A 23804-nucleotide genomic window follows, 5' to 3' on the forward strand; every position below is an offset into this window, starting at 1 on the left:
TATTTGAAGTTCTGAATCGGTATTATTTGCAAATGATGTGAGCGATTTTTTAACGCCTCCCCCTCGCCTATCAGTGCGATCGCACCTGTATATATTCAAAGGATTGGAGCCAGAAAGAACTTCGCTGTCGTCGATATCGGAATGTAACCATGTTTCTGTAAAAGTTATTATATCGGAATGACTGTCTTTAAGGAAAGAGAAAACTAGGGCGTACTTTGATAGGATACTACGAATATTAGTAAATGATAGTGATAAGTGGGTAGAGGTGGACGATTTCGGTTTTTTGTGTATGTGCGCGCAATGCTTGTTACTATTGATCTAACTGCTCGACCGCATCAGTAGTGATATTGTAGACATACGTTTTTGAGTTCATGCGCAGTTTGTCAACCGATAACTTATACTTTTTTTTTCAGCAATTTTGCGAATTATATAAACTTTGCCCTCACTTTCCGCGTGGCAAGCCAAAAATCTTCACGGATAGCTGAATCTGTGTCCTCCAGTTTCGGCCCAGCAGATAGGATGAGTTCTTTGTCCTTGAAATAGGTCTGCTTTACAATTATTGGTCTCTGCTTGTTAGCGCTATATTTCCCCAGTCGATAAACCCGCTCAAATCAATGGCTACGGGTGGTAATACCCAACGTTTCTGTGCAGAAGGTTATAATCTTCTCCTCAGATTTTGCCCAGTATTCATCAGCGGCATCTTCGATCCCAAAAAAGAGAAGATTAGAGCTCCTCATCAATTTTCCGCATCGTCACACCTTGATACGATGGTAGTCAGCTGTGTCGAAAGGCACGCAGCTTCAGCATTTTTTCCTTCCTTCGTTGTACTGCGTAAGTTAATGGCTGCCTCTAAATTCGCGACGTTAGCACTAAGCAGACGTACCTCCTTCTCACTTGCTGCCTGCGTTTCTTTGACGTCTTTTATCTCCTGCAGTAAGGACGCATGACCTTCTACCACATCGCCAGCGAGGCGAAAACGCTTCCTCTGCCGCGCCTATGTCAGAATGTGTAGTAAATATTGTCTTTCCTAAAACTTCATCACGCCTCGTGCCGTTTTTGGAATGTGAGCGGCACGATTACTAACAAAGCTTACCTAGAAAGGGCCTGGCTCCATCTTTCATTCGGTGCCAACCCCGTTGAGCATTGCCATTTTCTGTATTCTCGACATGCTAAAAGCTAAACAAAGCTTTGCTTAGGTTAACTCAATGGTACTACAATACATAAAACTAGAGCTAGGCAACTACCAAATAATTATCGTAGCATTGTTAGTAAAAAGAAGCTGAACCCTTGAAAAGGAGTCATGAGCGTCTATAATGTGCCTCGCATGATATAATACTATGCATTTATGCAATGCGCCAGCTGCTTTTCAGTGGCATATTTATTAGTATTCATTTCTGCTTTAGTAGCCATGACTATGGCCTCTGACATATTATTAGCATTCTAATCTAAGCAATTACTAAACTAAACCCGTTATTGAAGGGCCGAACAATGTTTTTCGCCCCAATCTATAAAGATCTCATATGCAGCAAGAAGAGAAATAGAGCTTACGAATCTGGTAGTGCATATTACATCTTGTTTCATGCATAGAAAACATGTCTTACGACTGCACATATTTAAGCATTCCAAATGTAATTAGTTGTTTATATGGCTGAACTATTTGCGTTTAAAAACAGGCAAATAAAAAATAAAAATCCAGGAATACACAAACACCGAAGAGGAAGAATACGGTATTATTCCAAACACCGTCGAGATAAATCTGTTCTATAGGCCAATCTTCCTAGTACACGTCGCATTTCAGCTCGGGATTCATAGGCGAGCCAAGTGGGCAATCGAAGGCAACTGAGAATCGGTCGAAGTTCATCAAGGCAAGGTTTGTCCTGAAAAACAAAGCAGGAAACGTTAGCACCAAGAAGCTATGTGCACTCACATTTTAGATTCTAACAATGCATCTGCACTTTACCGCATCCTTGCCGCATCAAAGGCTACGTCGGAATTATTGACAAGTTTATTCACAGGCAGAGTACACAGCCTGAAGACGAAACTATCAATGCACCAAGTGTTTATTTTGGGGCTCTCAACATATATACATAAATTGCGTAAATTGACTTTGTAGATTCAAGCAAAGAGAACTCATCTGACCACGCCATTTTATTAATAATCATCAGCCGTAGGTTTGCAAACATTCAAAAAAAGCTTAGAAATCGTAAATATTTTTGTAGAGGCAATGAACGAATCGTCTCATCTTTCTACTGCGCTATGTAGTCCAGACTGCAAAGCCTGCTTTTAAATATCATACTAGGCAATTTATGCCGGTATGCCCCGCCGGGGTGGCGCAGTGGTTACGGCGCTCAACTACTGCTACGCGGGATCGAAAGCCGGCCTCGGCGACCGCTTTTTGCTGGAGGCGAAAAGCAAGGAGTCCGTGTGCTGTGCGATGTCGGTGCACCTTAAAGAACCCCAGGTGGTAGATATTTCCGCAGTACTCCACTACAGCGTCTCTTATAGCCTGAGTTGCTTTGGGACAATAAACCCCACAAGCAAACAAACCAATTTATGCCGATATATATAGAGATTGCTCGTATTGTAGTGATATTACTGTTGTAAATGATTCAAGAGAGAAATCAGTGGTAGGTTATTCCATTCACATTGTTCTATTTATTGTATTCCTTTAGAAGGACACGACATAATATCCGTTCTAAAGAAGGCCTCAACTAATTTCACGTCAAATACTGAAGTTTTGAAAATGCTGCAAAAATTTTAAATCTTTCTCAATTTTTGTACTGCTAGTTACAGGCCCTTAAGAGAGAAAAAAAAAAACACCAGTGATAGTACTAGTTGAAAAATGAGAAACTATGAGAACGCTTACGCTAGCCTTTAGACTAGACATGATAGCATTTTTATTACGCCTTTTCTTTCTGGAAGATAAAAAGAATTTATAATTTTAGTTTAATTTGCTATTCGGGAAAAGGAATGCACAGCATCTGTCTAGCTTCTCGGTAGAAACCTACACTTGCAATAATCGGCATACAGCTGAAGGTACACATATAACCGATTGGAATCCCTGCCCCAACCTAGCTTTTGAAGTGTCTATTAGATGGAAGCTAAATAGCAAGCGAAATGGTATGTGACCGCTTTGAACCCTCCGCAAGGAATGTTGGCGTCAAAATGTTCATACAAAATCGCGTCTGTATTTTTTCCTACACGTTTTTCTCATAGCTAGGAGACTGTTAAGGCGATGATTTTTTATCTAACCAGTCTCACATAAAATACAAAAATAAATTCTACAATATAGATATTTTTTTCGTTTAAGAAGCCAGAAAATCCACAACATTTGCGTGTAAAAAAGAGGCGCACAGAGCACATCAAATAAAAAAATCATGCATCTCCCAGTAAAGCGCTATAATCGCCGCAGAAGATATGTGTATATCCTGTTTTGTCATTAGAGAAGCCTCTGCAATAATTTATTTGGCCTGTTTTCGTTTCTTCCTAGCAATAGATTTATTTGTAGATATTGTGAGCACTGTGTGGCGCTTCATCTTCCACACTGCTGAACGTGCTGCTTCATCTTCATCCTGCTCCCTCTTGTAGATACCCATCGTCATCGCGGAGTGTGTTTGGCTGCAGTGTGCGACCAAGGCTTCAGGTCTGTAATAAAGCCTGATTCCCCAAGTCCGACCTTCGCGTTACCTTACACGTGGTGGAGGTGCGCCTTGATTTCCCCGCTGCTTCGTCACCTGCATCCACCTGGAGCTTCGTTCTGGCCGCCGTTTGACCCCGACCACCATCGTCATGACACAAGAAGGCCACTCCGCTATTCCGGCTGCTACCAACTCGACTCCAGCTCCCCTTGCCACTTGGACTGTCAGTAGCCGTCAGCGCGACCCGCAGATGTTCGCCGGTCTCCGCGGCGACGACGCTGATGACTGGCTCGACAGCTACGACCGGGTCAGTGCTTTCAACCGATGGGACGATTCTCTTAAATTAATTAATGTGTCCTTTTATTTGACGGATGTGGCCAAAACGTGGTTTCTAAATCATGAGTCGACGATTCCGGACTGGGCTACCTTTAAACAAAAGTTACGCCAGATTTTCTGCGCTCCTACTGTTCGCACGGAGTCCGCCAAGAAGAAGCTAGAAGCCCGACTTCAGCGGCCTAATGAGACCTACACCTCTTATATAGAAGATGTACTTTCACTTTGTCGGCGCATCAATGACACAATGCCAGAGGCCGAGCGGGTTCGGCACGTCCTTAAAGGTATTGGGCCACTCGCCTACAACGCCCTGGCCGTGCAGAACCCTACCACAATCGATGCCATCATATCCACTTGTCAACGCCTTGACGAACTACAGTCAATACGCCTGCAGCCTGATCCCACTTCATTTGGTTTCACTGCCGAAGCTGACCTCCGTGTGCTTATTCGCGAATTAATTCGTGAAGAGCTCTCGGCTCAAGGTAATTTGTGCCGCCCTGCATCTGAGCCACATAATTCAAGTGCCGGCCTGCGTAGCATTGTTAAAGAAGAGCTGGCCTCAATGACCTATTCCCCGCCAACATCGGTCGCTCCTACCATTTGTCAGGTGCCAACGTACGCCCAGATCACGTCCTTGCCGCCCGCAGTTGGAGCGCCTACGCCACCGGCGCCTACCACTGCTCATGTCGCTGCATTGGCACCACCTGCCGCAGCGCCGACATACTACCCCAACTGGCGCTCAGCCCGCCCTGTGTGTTATTACTGCGGGTACCGAGGCCATATTTCCCGCTTCTGTCGTCGCAGGCTCCAGAATGAACGCCGCGGCTACGAATCATTTGAAGCAGACTACCCTCCTCGCTTTTCCGGCTCTAACCACCGTTCATTCCCCGATTATCCCCGACGTTCATCACCCCCGCCAGAAAGCCCCGCTCCGCCTGCTGGTTACAGGCCTTCAAGACGCCATTCTCTTTCGCCTTTTCGCCGTTCAGCCTCGCCTCTCCGTCAAGCTTCTCTGACGACCCCCCGCCTGTCGGAAAACTGACCACTGCAGTTTTAGGAGGGAAAACTGCACTCTTCGGCCATCCCAAAAATCCTCCGGAACGTCCCTGGAATATTATTTTAGTGCGGGTTGAAGGATTATCTGTTGAAGCTTTGGTTGACACGGGCGCCGCTGTTTCTGTGATACACACTGACTTGTGCTCCCGCTTGCGAAAAGTGAAAACGCCTTATGATGGACCTGAACTCCGTGGAGCTAATGGTGCAATAATTCGGCCTTCTGCTAAGTGTACTGTGCGAGTTTTTGTTGACGGTGTCCGCCACCATGTACAATTTGCCGTGATGTCACCGTGCGCTCACCCAATTATTTTAGGCTGGGATTTTCTGTCTGCCGCATCAGCCAGCATTTCGTGTCGCGACAGGATCATTTACATGAACGAGAGCGATCCGTCTTCTGAACATCCCGAGCCCCGTTATCGCCTGCTTGCCGCTACTAACTCAGTGTTGCCCCCTGGATGCGAACAACTTGTCGCGCTTACTTCTGCTGACATTGATGACGGAGATGTGCTAATCGTGCCTTCTGATCGCCATCTGACCCGCGGAATCGCGCTACCACCAAGTCTTGTTCGGTTTGAGCATGGCACAGCGCTTGTCGCTGCTTCGAACACTTCCCCAGAGCCCATTGTGCTGACTAAAGGGACATGTTTTCCTTGTGTCCTGGACATTCACCCGGTGTCCCTCACCACCCTTACCGCCCCCTCTTCCTCACCAGCAGCTTCTTCCGATGCTTCTCTCTGTGTTCTCTTTGGCACCATCAATCCTGACCTTCCTGCGACTCACCGCCAAGCTTTGCAGGAATTACTTCGAAAACACCAAGCCTCCTTTGATGTCACTTCTCCGACCTTGGGCCGAACGTCTTCTGCACAGCACCGCATTATTACAGAAGGTACTTCTATTGTTAGCCGCCGCCCTTACCGTGTTTCCTTATCAGAACGTAAAATCATAGAAGATAATGTGAATGATATGCTCCGGCGAGACATTATTCGGCCATCAGCTAGCCCCTGGTCATCTCCGGTCGTCTTGGTCAAAAAAAAGGATGGGTCCGTGCGTTTTTGCGTTGATTACCGCGCACTTAACAAAGTCACTCGAAAAGATGTTTACCCTATGCCACGAATTGACGACTCCCTCGACTGTCTTCAGGGCGCCGAATATTTCTCCACTTTGGATTTGCGTTCCGGTTACTGGCAGATACCGATGCACGAAGCCGACAAAGAAAAAACAGCATTCGCTACTCCCGATGGGCTTTACGAATTCAATGTCATGCCTTTTGGACTTTGTAATGCCCCCGCTACGTTTGAGCGCATGATTGACACTGTTCTTAGAGGACTTAAGTGGAAAACATGCTTGTGCTACCTGGACGACATAGTTATTTTCTCTGCGACTTTTTCTGATCATTTATGCCGCCTTGATCAAGTATTAACGTGCCTGGCATCCGCCGGTCTCCAGCTGAACACAAAAAAGTGTAATTTCGCCAAGAAAGAAATCAAGATCCTGGGCCACCTCGTCAGCCGCGATGGCATTCGACCCGACCCTGACAAGCTTGCTGCAGTTTTGAACTTTGCACGCCCTCAGCGGACTAAGGAACTACACAGTTTCCTTGGCCTGTCTTCGTACTTTCGCCGTTTCATTCGAAATTTCGCTACCATTGCTGCACCGCTGCACCGCCTCCTTACAGACCGTACTACTTTCAATTGGTCCGAAGAATGCGAAAAAGCTTTCCAAACCCTAAAGAATGCCCTCACTTCGGACCCTGTTCTCGCTCACTTCGACGACACTGCTGCCACCATTCTTCACACCGATGCCAGCAGCCTCGGTATCGGCGCCATACTTCTGCAACGTGATACCGCTTCTCGGGAAAAGGTAATTGCGTTTGCCAGTCGAACTCTAACACTAGCGGAACGCAACTACACCATCACTGAGCAAGAGTGCCTAGCCGTCGTTTGGGCAGTTCAGAAATTCCGCCCCTACCTCTACGGCCGCCATTTCACGATCGTTACCGATCACCACGCTCTGTGCTGGTTATCAACCCTCAAAAATTTGACTGGACGCCTGGGCCGTTGGATTCTGCGTTTGCAGGAGTACCACTTTGATGTCATATTCAAATCGGGACGCAAACATCGAGATGCCGATGCTCTTTCCCGCTGCCCGCTATCAGAATCGCCACCTAGTGCTTCCTCGAGCCTTCCTGCGTGCACCCTCGACGTCCCAATGTCGTCCAGAGCCCCAACCTTAACCTGTGCTACTCTTGCCGCTGCTCCAGATCGCTACGCCATTATTTCAAACCAGCGAGCAGATCCCTACTGTATTTCCCTAATCAACCTTCTCACCGGTGCTTCTCACCCTCCTACCGCTAGGATGCGCAGGCAACTCCAAAAGTTCAAACTTGACAACGGCGTGCTCTCCCGTTATATTTATTGCTCCGAAGGCACCCGTTGGGTCCCCGTTATTCCGAGAGCGCTTCGCACCCGTATCCTGGCGGCTTTCCACGATGATGCTACAGCCGGTCACTTAGGCTTTCATAAAACTTACCACCGCGTGAAAGCCCGTTTCTTCTGGCCAGGCCTCGCCTCAAGTGTGGCAAAATACGTCGCCTCTTGTCTGCCATGTCAGCGCCGCAAACGGCCCACTTCTCCTCCTGCTGGCCTACTACAGCCGCTACCTTGCCCTGCTACTCCTTTTGCCGTTGTTGGCATTGACTTATACGGGCCACTTCCATTGTCCGCACGAGGTAATCGCTGGATCGTCACCGCCGTCGACCACCTAACACGCTACGCTGAGACCGCTTCCCTGCCTAATGGCTCAGCACATGAGGTCGCGACCTTCTTTTTGGAATCGCTCGTACTGCGCCATGGGGCCCCTCAAGTGCTTCTCAGCGATCGTGGTCGGACATTTCTGTCGAAGATTGTAGCCGAAGTTATTGAAGCCTCAACCACACATCAAAAATTGACCTCCAGCTATCACCCGCAGACCAATGGGTTGACTGAGCGGTTCCACCGCACGCTTTCTGACATGTTGTCTATGTATGTCGACCAGGACCACCGAAACTGGGACGTAATACTTCCTTTTGTTACGTTCGCCTACAATACGGCTGTACAGCGGACCACAGGTTACACCCCGTTTTTCCTCGTTTACGGCCGTTCTCCCGCCACCTTTCTTGACGCCTCTTTTCTTTCTACACATGCCAGTTCCTCATCCTCTCTTCCTGACCAGTTCCTTTCCCGAGTGGCCAAATCACGCCGGCTTGCTCGCGTCAACACGGAAGCTAGCCAGGAAGACCGCAAGTACCGCTATGATGCAACCCATCGCCAAGTTTCGTTCCGTCCCGGCGACGAGGTGTTACTTTGGACCCCATTACGCACTCCTGGCCTTTGTGACAAGTTACAGCACCGTTACATTGGTCCTTACACAGTTCTTGCAAAAACCTCCCCGGTCAACTATCGCGTCTCCCCTGTTTACCCTCCTCCGGACTGTCGTTACCGTGGCACTGAAGTTGTCCACGTTTCACGTATGAAACCTTTTGTTCGGCGCATTCCTGCGGACTAATTGCGGCCAGGCTGGCCGCTTGAACTGCGCGGGCGAAATAGTGTGAGCACTGTGTGGCGCTTCATCTTCCACACTGCTGAACGTGCTGCTTCATCTTCATCCTGCTCCCTCTTGTAGATACCCATCGTCATCGCGGAGTGTGTTTGGCTGCAGTGTGCGACCAAGGCTTCAGGTCTGTAATAAAGCCTGATTCCCCAAGTCCGACCTTCGCGTTACCTTACAATATATTAACAGCCCGCGTACACCTCTTGGCCTAAATGAACCACTACATTTTGACAATTCGCGCTAAGGATAGGTTTCCAGAATCGGAAGCTTTATTCTTTTTATGAGGGCATCAAATTTAGTGTGTGGAAACATTTGGGGTAAAACGTACAATTTAAGTTTTTCTATAAATATTTTTTGCTTTCTCGCGCAATATTCAAATTCAAACTCAAATTTAAATTTATTCTGCAAACAAAAGTTTTCATGGAGAACAGGAAAAAAGCTGGCAAAACAGCTTGAGGAGCCCTGCCCCCAACCACACGGGCAGCAGAGAAGCGCAAGAGAAGATATCCTTGCGTAAGGACGTAGACGACAACATAGATTACAGATGAGCGAATAACTGCACTGCGGCTTCTTTTCCTTTCAAGAGGACGTAGGAGAAAAGAGCCAATCACCTGTGGTGATTCGGTACAAGCCTGGTCGGGTAGAGATCATAGTAGAACGCCCGGCGGCGTACCTTCTCGCACATGGTCTGGAAGGATGCAAAGGTTAGCAGTGTCAAATGTGGCACAAGGTGTATCTCGGCCAAAGGAAGCGAGATAAGAAAGCGGCTGTCATAGAACTAAGAACTAAGATTACGAAATAACAGTATTACAGTGTACAAAAATCAAGTTCAACCGACTTTAAGAACGGATATTTGTGAAAAGAAAAGGAGGCCGAGGAAAGAGCATTTTGCTGGTAGAGTACCACTATTTAGCAAAACAGGCTCCTTTAGCACTGTTTGAGACTGCATTTCAAGTCACTCTGGTTGCAACAGCTACGCTTCGAAACCGCAACTTTTCCCTAGGCACTAACTACATACAATATGGTCGGGATAGCTGCTTGTCGAGCCAAATTACTTTGCCTTGCTGTGTCGTGCAATAGAGATTATTCTGATTCGTAATATAAACTGTGGCTTTTTACACTCCAAGACAATTCCTCTCGATCAGAGTGAGATAGGAGTACTTTATTGTGATTACGTTGTTTGATGCCCTCGCGCATTCCATGTTTATTGAAAGGATTCATTTTTGATATTCATTTACAGAGTGTTTAAGTCTTTTTATGTCCCAGAATAATGGGATGTGTCCAGGTGGAACTTGAAGTTAAATTTTTATTTCGCGTTCCCATATCAGTATAAAGTCGATAATCTATCCATAGAAATGTGTTCTGCATATTTATTCACACACGCTTTTCAAATACTGATGAGCAGATGTTTTTTATATGGAATACTTACTCAACATCTTGCCTCAGGACCTTGTTCTGAGCATAATGCTTTATAAACCATCTATATAGCAGTTTACACTCGCTACAGAGACTGCACTGCTTGACAATGGTGACTAAAGAGGAGCGCTGACCTACTACAGTGCATATAAGTGGAAGCTGCTTAAGCCAATATCATTGTGTCTACGTTCCGTTTGCGCCCTCGTATTCATCATGATCCAATTTGATATTGCACCGCAGTGGTGGTGCACTGGTTAGGGTGCTAGACTACTGTGCCCAAGGATGCAGGATCAAATCCCGGCCGTGGCGGCCACTTTTCGACGGGGGCGAAAAGCAAAGCGCCCGTGTGATGTGAGATGTCAGTGCACGTTAAAGAACCCCAGCTGGTCGCAATATCCGGAGTCCTCCACTACGGCGTATGCTAAATTCTTAAACTAAACCAAACCAAAGCAATATACTATTGTGTTTTATTCGAACATTCTGTAGAACATCAAAAGTTGATTATTTTCTTGCGTAGGTGTTAACACCGATCATGGCAAAATATTTAAATTGTTATTGGTATCCCTTGTTCTTAAGAAGCAAGACCTCTTTTAAAGCTCAAACATCTGGACTTGCTTCTGGAACTGACAATATGAAGCTCACCATAGCGTATGCGATGAAAAATATCTGATCCTGGTTGTACATTTCCATTCCAGGAACAACAACCATCTTGTAGTACTCTTCGTACTTTGTCATGTAGACACGGTAAGCCTGAAATATCAGTAATCCACTGTGAGCAGACATTCAGAAAGCCGAACAAAATGCGCAATAGCAAAAAGATTCTAGAGGATGCATGATTGCACTTGATTATCATGGGCAGTAGGACTACATCCACTGCAGGGCATACCCCTCCGATATCCGTGAATTTAATCCGGTTTCCTGTCAGTTGCTTTCATCCGCGCACAATTCCTATCTCATGCGCCAACCTCTCTTCCGCTTCCTGCTACGTTTGCGTTCTCTGGAAGTCGAATCTGTTACTAGTAGAGGCGATCGGTTATACTGCCTTCGCCTACACCTGTGCCTACGGCCATGTTTTCTTTTTGGTTTCGACTAGAATGTCATTACTTCCCGTCTTTCTCCAACTCAGCACGCTTCCTGTCTCTTAACATTTGATGTACCAGTTTTTGTTCTACAGGTTTATTCTCAATTTGAATACAACCCTTTTCACAGGCCTCCACAATAATGCAATATAAGTGAGTACCGGTAATATATAGCTGTTATATACTTGCCTCTTCAGGGATATAGGTAACCCACCATTTATAATCTGAGAATACCTGCCACTGTTGATTCATCCGAGTGTTATTCCTCTAGCTTCTCCACTTCGCTACCTGCTCTAAGTATACGAATTGCCTTAGCATTTCCAGTTCCTTGCTATCTATTGAAAAGAGATATTCCTTTCCGAGGCTATTGAACATAGATTTAAATCTGCTGCATGCAATTTAGGCCTACCATTATGCTTTAACTGACGACGACATTATCCCTTCTTTGGAATTCGTTACCTGTTTACTCAGCAGGCAAATATCATCAGCGAATCCGAAATTACAGTGGTAATCTCCATTACCCTTTATTCCCAACTACTATACTTCGTTCCACAGGCACTGGTCAGGAGATAGCATTGACACTTAGTCTGCGCAGCTTATGTCACTCAATGAAAAATAGATGGTTGGAGATTTAGCACACATAAGCACGTCTGAACGTCTTAAGACTGGGGTATATCGTATGCCTGAACTTGCGCACACTTATATAGACCAGAAAGCGGTTGGTAAACTGGGCGCTGTCCTTTTGAGAGCGCTGTAGTACACTCTGTAGCAGACATGGCAGTAATTAAATCACAGTAATAAAATTACTGTAACTAATGTTTTTCAGGGTAATTCATATTTAATGAATTTTTTTTCTCTTTGCTAATTTAGTAATGTAATGAATTACTTTTGGTAGTAATTTCGCAGCAAAGTATATAATTCATTTCGAAATAACGTTTACTTAAATGCATCACTACTCCTTCAATAGAAAACAAAATAGAGGGTTGCGAAAGAAGCAATGATGTGCGGCAAGTCGAAGCCAGCGCTACGGATCGGCAAAAGGGGACAGCATTGCACAGAACATTGCGTCGAAGACCTGTGTATAGTAGTTGACAGTGCGGCTATCCCATGGCCACCTTTCTCCAAGCTACGCGATACAAGGCGTCAAAGAAATGCCGAAGGGACAGGTGGTGCAAGAAGGCCGGATTTAAAAACTAGTTTAAAGCGCGGCGTGTTGCGTCGTCTAGGGCACACTGGTGCCTGGTTACACTCTTCACCACGGGGCAAGGGAGGGTTAGGACGGGGTAGGCAGGCAGAAGGGTCCATGCCTTGAGCTGCCGTGGCGTGAGCATTACTGAGCGCAAGGTGCCGATGATTCTTGGGCCTACCGAAGCAATAAATAACCTAACTTCTTCTGGGCCTTCAAAGGGCGGAAACGGCTCCGAGACAGCAAGACGCTGGGTTGTTGTTTTTTAGCGGTTGTATAACTTTTGTAACGTCAAGCGCTTGAGGAAAGAGGGAAAATATTTCTCCGGTACGCAATTGGGGGGGAAGACGAAATAATGTGCGTGCTTCGTGTCTGGAGAACATGTTGTTTTGTTCACTAGTTTTACTTACTTTTTGCAAGGATGAAAACTAGTGTAGTTCAGTTCAGTCATTCAGTCGTGTCCGACTCTTCGTGACCCTATGGACCATATCACGCCAAGCTTTACGGTCTCTCACTATCTTTCTAACATCACATACCTTAATTTGCAGCGCCTAGAGTATGCCATCTAACCATCGCGTTCGCTGCCAACCCCTTCTCCAGTGAACCTCAATCTTTCCCAACATCAAATCTTTCTCCAGCGACTTCTCCCTTATCATCAGATGACCAAAGTAGCTGAGCTTTAACTTTAGAATTTGGCCCTCCAGTGAGCAGTCAGGGTTTATGGTCGACAATATCGACTGATTTCATCTTCTGGCTGTCCAAGGAACTCTCAAAAGTCTCCGCCAGCACCACAATTCAAATCAGTCAATTATTCGGCGGTCAGCCTTCTTCACAGTCCAACTCTCGCATCCATACATCACATCTGGAAAGACGATAGCACGAGTTATACGGATCTTGGTTAGCAATCTAATGTCTCTGCTCTTTACTAGGCGGTCAAGGCTAGCCATGGCTGTCTTTCCCAGAAGCAGTCGTCTCCTAATTTTATGACTGCAGTCTCTTTCCGGAGTAATCTTGAAGCCCAAGAAGAGAAAATCGGTCACAGCTTCCACTTCTTGTCCCTTGATCCTCCAGGACATGATAGGGCAAGACGCCATGATCTTTGTCTTCTTCATCATCATCATAATCATCATCAGCCTGCCTATACCCACTGCATGGCGAAGGCCTCTCCCATATTTCTCCACTTAGCCCGGTTCTCTGCTAGCTGCATCCATTTGACCTCTGCTAACTTCTTAACCTCATCCGCCCACCAAACTTTCTGCCGCCCCCTGCTACGCTTTCCTTCCCTTGGAATCCAGTTTGTTACCCTAAGCGACCGTCGGTTATCCTCTCTTTGCACTACATGTCCTGCCCATGCCCATTTCGTCTCCCTAATTTTCACTAGAATGTCGGTAACCTGAGTTATTTCTCTGACCCACTCTGCACGCTTCCTATCTCCTAATGTTACCCCTACCATTTCTCGTTCCATAGCCCTCAAGGTTCTCCTCAACTTAAGTAGAACTCTCTTGGTTAGCCTCCACGTTTCAACCCCATGATGAGTACAGGTAAGATGCAACTGTTATATAATTTCCTCTGTAGCGATACCGGTAAGCTGCTAGTCATAATCTGCGAGTGCTTGCCAAATGCGCTCCATCCCAATCTTATTCTTGTTATTTCCTTTTCATGGTCCGTATCTGCGGTTACTACCTGTCCTAAGAAGACATATTCGCCTACTACTTCCAGTACTTCGCTACCTAATGTAAACTGCGGTTGCTTTCCGAGGCTGTTGAACATTACCTTAGTCTTCTGCATATTGATTTTCAAGCCTACCTTTTTACTTTTCCCGTCTGGGTCACCAATCATTATTTGCAGTTCATCCCCCGAGTTGCTTAGCAAGGCAATGTCATCAGCAAATCGCAGATTACTGAGGTATTCTCCATCTACCCTTATCCCTAACTGCTCCCATTCCAAGTCTCTGAATACTTCCTCTAAGCAAGCTGTGAATAGTACTGGGGAGATTGTGTCTCCTTGCCTAACAACTTTCTTTATGGGAATTTTGTTACTTTCTTTATGCAGAACTATGGTTGCTGTGCAGCCACTATATATATCATCCAGAACTTTCACGTACGACTCGTCTACCCCATGATTTCGCAATGCCTGCATCTCCGCCGAGGTTTCAACTGAGTAAAATGCTTTTTCGTAATCAATGAATGCTATGTATAAGGGCTGGTTATATTCCGAGCATTTTTCTATCACCTGATTGATGGTATGGATATGATCGATAGTAGAGCACCGTTTCCAAAAACCTGCTTGATCCTTTGCTTGATTGCAGTCTAAGGTTGTCCTGATTCAATTATCGAATACCTTAGTAAATACCTTATACGTAACAGACAGTAAGCTGATTGGTCTGTAATTTTTAAGGTCCTTAGAGTCCCCTTTCTTATGGATGAGGATAATGTTTGCATTCTTCCATGGTTCCGGTATCGTCGATGACACCAGGCACTGCGTATAAAGGGTGGCCAGCTTTTCTAACAAGATATCCCACCGTCCTTCAGCATATCTGTAGTTATCTGATCCTCTCCAGCTGATTTCCCCCTTTTCATACTTTCTAATGCTTTCTTGACCTCGTCCTTCGTAACTAGTGGAACGTCCGACTGTTTTTCCCTACCGCCAAACTCCTTACGGTCCTGACTACTTTGGCTACTGTAGAGATCTGTGTAGACCTCCTCGGCTACTTTGACTATCTTGTCCATATTCGTGATGACGTTGCCCTCCTTGTCCCTTATCGCATACATCTGGGTTTTGCATATGCCCAATTTCTTCTTTACCGCTTTAAGGCTTCCCTCGTTCTTTACAGCATGCTCAATTTTCTCCATGTTATACTTACTTATATCGGCCACCTTGCGCTTATTGATTAGCTTTGATATCTCAGCCAATTCAATCTGGTCTGTTGGATTGGAAGCTTTCATACTCTGGCGTTTCCGAATCAAATCTTTCGTCTCCTTAGACAGCTTACCGGTATCCTCTCTATAGCTATCCTACTGCCTACTTCTACCGCACATTCAGTAATGATATCTCTGAAATTATTGTTCATTGCTTCTAGGGTATTGTCGCCATTCTCGTTTAGAGCTGAATATCTATTCTGTAGCGAGATCCTGAACTCTTCTGCCCTCCTTCTAACCGCTAGTTCGTTGATGGGTTTCTTTCTTACTAATTTGTTGCGTTCGTTCTTGAAATTTAGGCTAATTCGGGACCTCACCATCCTGTGGTCACTGCATCGCACTTTCCCGATTACCTCTACATCTTGCATAATGGCGGGGGTTGAACACATTATGAAGTCAATTTCATTTTTAGTCTCCCCGTTAGGACGTTTCGATGTCCATTTCCGGTTCTTCCGTTTGCTGAAGAAGTTATTCATGATTCTTAAGTTATTGCGCTCTGCAAACTCAACTAGTAACTACCCCCTGCTATTCCTAGAACCAATGCAATAGTCATTTACTGCCTGGTCTCCTGCCTGCTTTTTCCCTACCTTGGCATTGAAGTCGCCCATTAGCACAGTGTACTGCGTCTTTACTTCTCGCATTGCCGATTCTACATCTTCGTAGAAGCTTTCAACTGCCTGGTCATCATAACTACATGTAGGTGCATAGGCCTGTACAAACTTCAGTTTATATCGCTTATTAAGCCTAATAACGATGCCTGCCACCCTCTTATTAATGCTATAGAATTCATCTATATTGCCCGCAACATACTTATTCACAAGGAAACCTACACCTAGTTGTCGCCTCTCTGGTAAACCTCGATAACATAGTACATGCCCATCCTTCAGTACAGTATATGCCTCATTGGGCCTCCTAACCCCACTAAGCCCTATGATATCCCATTTCAAACCCTCTAGTTCCTCTAACAGCACTGCTAAACTAGCTTCACTTGCTAGAGTTCCAGCGTTAAACTTTGCCAGGGTCAGTTTCCAATGGCGGCCTGTCAATGTTCAGTTTAAACCCAAACTTCTCACTCTCTTCTTGTACGCGCATCAGAAGTCCTTGAGTTCCACTTCATTTTCTGCCATTAAAGTGGTATCATCCGCATATATAAGGTTGTTGATACGTTTCCCAGCAATCTTCACTCCAGCTGAAGACTCGTCCAGACCGGCCTTCCTCACGATGCACTCAACATATAGTAAATACGCAGAGCCACAGTATGCAGCCTTGTCTCACTCCTTGCTCAATTGGAAACCAATCAGTAACACCATGCCCAGTTCTGACTGTGGCCTCTTGCCCTTCATACAGGTTCCTGAGGAGACAGATGAGGTGAATTGGAACTCCAATCTCGTGGAGAGCTTGCCACAATCTACTGTGATCTACGCAGTCAAACGCTTTCGCATAATCAATAAAGCAGCGGTAGATGGGTTTCTGGAACGCTCTTGCTTTTTCCATAATCCAGCGAAGGTTTGCAATCTGGTCTCTAGTTCCTCTGCCCTTGCGATACCCAGCTTGCACGTCCAGAAGCTCCCGATCCACATACTGCTGCAGCCTACCTTGGAGGATTTTCTACGTCACCTTGCTAGCATGCGAAATAAGCGCGATCGTGCGGTAGTTTGAACAATCTTTCGCACTGCTTTTCTTTCGAATGGGGATGTAAACTGACCTCCTCCAATCCTGGGGCCTCTGCAGGGTTGTCCAACTTTGCTGACATAATATATACAGAACATTAACAGCGTCATGGTAGAGGTTTTGAAGCAACTCAGGAGGAGTGCCGTCAATTCCGCTAGCTTTGCTCTTAGCAAGGCTGGCTAAGGCCCATTCAACTTCACTCTTCAGGATGCGTTGCTCAAGGTCAGTAATCGTCTTATGTTGGGTTTGCACATCCGGGTCCTTTTTGTACAGTTCTTCTGTGTATTCCTGCAACCTCTTCTTTATCTCTGAGGCTTCAGTGAGGTCCCTGCCTCGTTTGTCCTTTACCCCGCCCAGCTTAGCACAGAAGCTTGTTCTGATATCTTTGATTGTCTTTTTGACAAGAGCTCTGTATACAGAGCTTTTGTGTTCCTTAATTGGCTGTTGTCCTCAACTGCTTGGCAAGGTATGTTCAGGAAGGCATTCTTATCTCTCGTTGCTATTTTCTGAAAATCCGAATTGAGAACCTTTTATCTTTCTCTTTCCCCCATAACGTTTGCCATCCTCCTTTCCTCAGCTGTTCGCAAAGCCTCTTCAGATAAACAGTTCGCTTTCTTGCATTTCTTTTGCTTTGGAGCTACCTTAGTAGCAGCTTTTTATTATATCACGAACATCAGTCCAAATCTCTTCAGGCTCTCTGTCTTCTAGATCTAATTCTTGAAATCGAATCCTCACTTCCACAGCATATTCTCATGGAATTTGATCCAGATCATACCTGAAAGGCCTTCTAGTTTTGTGCGTTTTCTTGAAGCTGAGCTTAAATTTGGCAACAGGAAGCTGATGATGGGTGCCACAATCGGCCCTAGGCCTTGTTTTTACTGCTTATACAGCGCTTCTCCATCTCTTCCGGCAAAGAATATAATCAATCTGATTCCTGTACAGACCGTTCGGTGAAGTCCATGTGTAGAGGTGCCTGTTGTGCTGTTGAAAACTAGAAAGTAATTTAAATGTAAATTCATTACTTTTGAGGAGCAGTAATGAGTAATGTAATTTCAATACTTTTCTGTGATGTTCAGCAAGGTAATTAGTAATGTAACTTAATTCCTTTTCAAAATTACTTTTGTCTATATGCTCTGTAGGCGCCACAGCGAAAACGGCTCTGGACTGCCAGGTGAGGCTGCCGGGGGAATACGTAGCGCATGCGCTTTTATGTTTAGTTGGAGGTTTCGTTACTTACTGCACGAATTAAAAAAAAAAACAGTACACAGTCAATTTGAGCCTCGCAAAATAATAAAGGCCTTTACACAATTCACGCTGGCACGCACATCGTCCGTAAGGGAAGTGAGTGGTTCGAGTAAGTGCGTGGCATCCTTGAATCAAAATGGGTACATAAATAATAGATACTATATATATTATCTTGGCTAAGAAATCCGCAAAAACATTATTAGTAAATACAAAACTGGTAGTGCTTGTACAGTTCAAGCTAAAACTTTACGAAAATTATACGTCTCAGTAATAGATATCACGACATGTACGCGAGATATAAGACTAAGAGAGCAGTCGTGAGAGCAGGCAGCCTGCTCCGATGGTCAAGAAGTTGTAATTTTTAAACCGTCAGCAGAAACATGTTCTATTGTAAATGCAGCCTTGACATAAAACGCAGAAATAAGAATAAGATCAAGAATAATGTTTTTATTTCCTGGGTTCCCGTGGCGCGGCCTAGTCGAGCAGGTAGCGCCAACCGTTACGGAGGAAGCAGTGGCGTGTTCGATTCCAACTGTTAGTGACGGTTCTTTTCGTCTACAAATCCATTTTTGTTTTACCTTTTGAAATGTATTTGTGGTGCTTCGTTATTTTTAGTGTTTACTTTTTACCCGAGGTCCTTTTTTTCGCCAGGCGACCAGCCCAATATATCGACGCTCTCCTTGGTATGAGTGGCAAGTATGCCCCTTTTCTTTACGATGCCTGCAAATAGCACGTTGAAGGTCTTGTTGCCGCAGTATGTTGGTCAGATGTGCCATGATTTAGTAAACAATTGAATGATAATGCGTTTTTCCTTCGGTACATAGCATATGTATGCTTTTCGTGGTGTACGTAGCTGCAGCCGAGCGGTCAGGTCAGGGTTAACGGGAGCTCGCAGTCGAAGGGGCGACGGCGGCGATATGTTAGCTCAGAAGTGTGAACGAAGAAACGTGTTGGCGGCTGTGGATTTCGCTCGCTCGCGCCTCCGAATGCTCAAATGTGAACGAGCCAGGCGCATCTGCTACTCCAAGCTCGTAATTCAGGCACTGCAGATCCAAACTTGAAACTATCCGAGTGCGCACGAAATGCGTGAGCCGAAACATAACCGAAACTGAAGTGGGCGCCTGTGGCGCCTACATGAATATTTTTGTATTTGCCTTGCAACGTTTACGTTGTCTTTGCGCCGTCGTTTACGTATGACAAAAGCGTGTTAATATATTCAAGACAAAACCTACGACCGCATTCAAACGGGCAACGTAATTCGCACTTGTCAGCCTCCGGGATCCTTAGCGCGTCACGTGAATTGTAGTTGCGAGTTTCGGCTGTGGCGGCGATACCTGTATTTCTGTTCTTCCTCTTGACTACCTTATAACAGCTCTGTTTTCAGTTAGAGTGGAATTTTTTGTAATCAGGAATTGGCATTCTATTGATAAAAGACCACTTCAGTTTTCTCTTTAGTGTCCCTTTAAGGACGCACTGGAGACAGAGCAAAATATAATAAATTAGGACAAGCACTACTAGAAGAAAAAGAACAGTGTGCAGTTGCGAAAATCAGCGATATTTTGCAGACATGTATTCACGTGGGGTACTGCACTGAAATAGGGCTCTCCGATAGATAGCACCTCGGTTGTATTTATGCGATTTTCGTAAGCAAATTAAAATTGTAAAGCCACTTTTCTTTGATATTTCAGTGCTCGATCTGTAGTGTTTAAGGCAAGGTCATTTCATCTCCACCATAATATCATGACATATTTTGGCCAGTGTTCTGTCCTTTCAATACTACCAGTTGCTAAACTTCCGATATGGCCCATAAAAAACGGCGGTCTTTATTGGTCGAAATTCGGGTGTATGCGAATAGTGGCGGCGCCCGCGGCCATCGAAAGAAGCGGCGTCTGTTTGCAAACTTTCAGATCGTTGATAAATGCGCAATCGTCTCGAAAATAAAATTATTTGAAGACTTCCAGCAGCAAAAATTCTTAGAGACAGCAGCCATAGAATCTATAAGAAGGAAAAGGAGAAAGGAAGGAGAAGGAGGGAAGGAAGGAGGAGACGGAGAAGGAGGAAGGAAGGAAAATGGCGCTTTCAGCGTTTCGTGCAAGCTCCCTATTGTTTGCAGTTTTGCCATGGGCACCTACTGCTAATCGTCTAACAGCTCCGATTGTATCTACTTTCGACTAATATCCCTTCTAATATCCCCTCCGCCCAATGCTTTATGCTTTATTATACCGGTATATTTTCGCCGTTTTGACGCGATAGATCGTTCGTGCACTTCGATGTAATCAGTCATTTGTTTACCAATATCCCGAGACCAACGTGCATGATGTAAGCGAACGCACACAGAGTGGGCGCACATGGCAGTGCGTAGTGCAGCCCACCGGCAAATCTTGCGATTCGCCGGTGGGCTTATTGGAGGCCCTAGTTAACACTGATGGTTGTGTGTCAACTCAAGTCGCTCAATCTTTGTCAGCTGTAACCTATCGTATATCCTTTATGCGTAGTTATTTGATCACATTTTACCCTTTTCTGCTTGTTGCCTCAAAACAACCGTAAGAGACTGCTCGCTTAATACATATCTGGTTTATAGGAAAACAATTCATTACAATACCAAGTGTGTTCCCATAGCCATGTTTCCTCTGTCATCGGCTTAAGGCAGACGGTGATCCTATTTCATTCTCATCGTCAGTCACACTTTTCGTCATATCATGGACGCGGTTAAATTAAGAAAATACTCTAAGCCTTCACTCAGTCAGCCCTTTATCCAAAGAAACTTGACAGGTCACAGATGGCCCAAAAATCCTCTACTTTTACAAACATAAGGCGCTGTTGCGGACAAAGGAAGCGGCAAGTGTATTCGTCGCGCCATTTTTTCAACGGTAGGCAGTTTGTTTTCGTTGGATTGTGATGTCGTTTGAGATTTGTCGTTTATGGAGGGCTGAAAGATACAAACGAGATAACTAGTGAACTAATGGAGGCAGGCGACGACAAGTTGGACATGTACTTAGCTACAATTTTGTTCAAATCATATGGAAACTAAGAGGGAAGAGCAGCGAACAAAAATGTGCGGTCAAACGAGAAAAATACGGAAAAATACCTTCTAGGGGCTACGCTGTTACCCGATGCAGGAAGCCAGTGCTGACTCCTCTGGACCCATATATCATCATCAATATAATAAGCCGGATTATACCTACTGCAGGGCAAAGGCCTCTCCCAAACACCCTCCAATTAATCCGGTTCTGTGCTAGCTGCGTCCACTTGACTCCTGAAAATTTAATGTTATCTATGCACCTGACCTTCTGCTTCCCTCTGCTTTTTTTGTTTTCTTTATATCCAATTTTTTACTATTTTCGAACATCGGCTATCTACTCATGCCCTGCCCATGCCCAATTCTTGATTTCGTCTAGAATGTCATTAACTCGACTTACTGCTCTCACCAACTGTGCATGCCTCCTATCTCTTAATGTTTCCCTACCATTTTTTGTTCCATAGCCCTCTCCGTTGTCCTAAACGTAAGTAGAGCCCTACAAGTTTTAGCCTCATAGGTGAGTACAGCTAAGATGCAACTAGACTTTCCTTTTCAGCGATACAAGTGAGCTGAGAGCCATAATATGAGAGTAAAAGCCAGATGAGCTCCATCCCGCCCTTACTTGTTTATTTCCTTTTCATGCTCCGGAACTGCATTTAATACCTGTCCTAAGTAAACATATTCACCTACCGATTGCCGTGCTCCGATACCCATTTTAATTCCTTGCTATTCCTCTCCGAACGATTCCGAGGTGGAAAGGCATGTACATATATCTGTGCCTTTTTTAAATGACCTTTAATGAATTGGAATCTGCCCTAAAAGGTTTTCATCTAACTTTTTTTTCGAAAGGACGGCTATTAGATACATTCTGAAACAATGAAAATACCTTGAAACACTTTGTTTATATGTAGGGAACCATCGTGTTTGGGACGTATTGTTACCACCGGTGACGCGGAATGCAGCTAGGACAGTTGAGGCGCGCCAAGCTGACACGAGCAGCTCTAGTCGCTAGTCTCGGCGCAAGTGTCCACATCGTGTCCCCGGATTTGTTGACGCACAGAAACAAGTGTGACAGATAATGAGCCTCTCCTTTCCAGTGAATGAATTATATGATTATTTTTATTATTATTATTATTATTATTATTAATAACAATGATAATTTATTAATCATATTATTCATGGATTCTGCTACGCGTGGAAGTGCATGATCAGTGTCTGGCGACGAGGGCATGCAGAAAACAGCCGGTGTGTTTGATAGGCGACAGCGCGGGCTCTCGCTGGAAGTCATAGATGTTTAATTTTTTTAACAAGCAATTATAATAGTAGCGCAAGCCATCTTTTCAACTTTCCACTGACAAATTGCTTGGGTACTTTGCTACGGCGGACAAGTTAGATAGCTCATATCGAACTGTCCACTCAAGCACCACAGTGATAGGATTCAAAAGGACAAGCATGATAAGACAAGCTTCCTAGGAAGCCGAACACCAGGCCGGTGGTAGCTTGTGCCCATTTGATGAAACAGTATTCTCTTACTAAAAAACGTCTAGTTATGCGAACACCTATCGCGCGGTCTTTCTGTCCTTTTTGTCCATTCATTTACGCTAGCTCGTGCGCTAGTAAATAGCTTTCACCACCACAACCTTGTGCTTTCGACGAATAATGGCAACAAAATATGAAGTCACTATTTTAAGACAAAGCTCACCTTGAAGGATTCTTTTATGGCGGCATTGTCTGCTACTAGTTCATCTTGATTAATAGTGCCGTTGATCTGCAATTGTAAAGCAAAAGAGTGAATGCGCTGATATTCAACATGTTAAGAACCGCTAAGAAATACGCAGAACAATGATAAGTCATTGCCTGCCCACCTCACATCACGAAGAGAAAACAATTGATGCTGAATGCTTTCTTCGGTGCTCCTAAAGAAGTGCATGATTTGGCTCTTTCATTTTGTCAGTGTTTTGACACTTTCTTCATAGGCTGTCCAAACCAAGATTATTAGCGAATCAAGTATATTACGCCTAAATGCAGGCTCCTCCAATAAGTGATGCTATAGCTTGCTCAGTGAACATGGCGACTGTGTAAAAAAAAGCGACATGCGATCAGTCTGTTACTCTGTTATGTAGAGGCGATGCAACAGTGTCAATCTGCCTTTACAATACTTTCTTAAACGTTCTTGTTTTTGTGAGCAACGGTTTTTTTTATGACGAAATCAACAAGCACATTTGTCTCCAAGTTGTGGCTCAGTTGTTAATGGCATTATGTCGGATTTGGGCACTCATTTTACAAAAGGTACATATCGCTCGCCAAAAGAACTAGTATATTGTGAAAGCATGGTCCAGACGGCAAGGTCATGAAGGCAAGGCAAGGTATGCCGTGTCCGTTTAATCTGATGGAGACAAAAACCCAAGCGCGTGCCGGAGCCGGCGCCGCGGGACGATGATGATGGTATGCACAAGAGGAAGAAGAAGATCATGGTATGTACAAATAAAAGATCTGTGGAGGGCTCACACAATCTGGCCGGGGGGTCGGAAGGGGCCAGCCTGGCCGCTCCTAACCAACCGATGTACCGCGGCGCACAAACGGCTTCAAGCGAGATACATGAACAATTTCAGTTCCACGGTGGCGTCGGTCGGCTGGGGGATCATCAGGTGTTAC

General features: G+C 45.1%; 1 protein-coding gene across 1 annotated transcript in view; it reads right to left on the reverse strand.

The window, feature by feature from the left end:
- Positions 1 to 1777: 1777 nt before the first annotated feature.
- The window catches only part of LOC146209853 (neprilysin-21-like), a 45938-nt gene continuing 23911 nt past the window's right edge, over positions 1778 to 23804 (reverse strand). Inside the window, exons 3-6 of the mRNA XM_084587462.1 lie at positions 22852 to 22917; positions 10674 to 10781; positions 9227 to 9303; positions 1778 to 1877 (exon numbers count right to left, since the gene is read on the reverse strand). Of these exons, the coding sequence (XP_084443588.1) occupies positions 1778 to 1877; positions 9227 to 9303; positions 10674 to 10781; positions 22852 to 22917 (351 nt within the window). The remainder of the gene's footprint in view (positions 1878 to 9226; positions 9304 to 10673; positions 10782 to 22851; positions 22918 to 23804) is intronic.

Source organism: Amblyomma maculatum, chromosome 1, assembly GCF_055883805.1.
Source record: "Amblyomma maculatum isolate TAMU_Amacu chromosome 1, ASM5588380v1, whole genome shotgun sequence".
Taxonomy (NCBI): Eukaryota; Metazoa; Arthropoda; class Arachnida; order Ixodida; family Ixodidae; genus Amblyomma; species Amblyomma maculatum.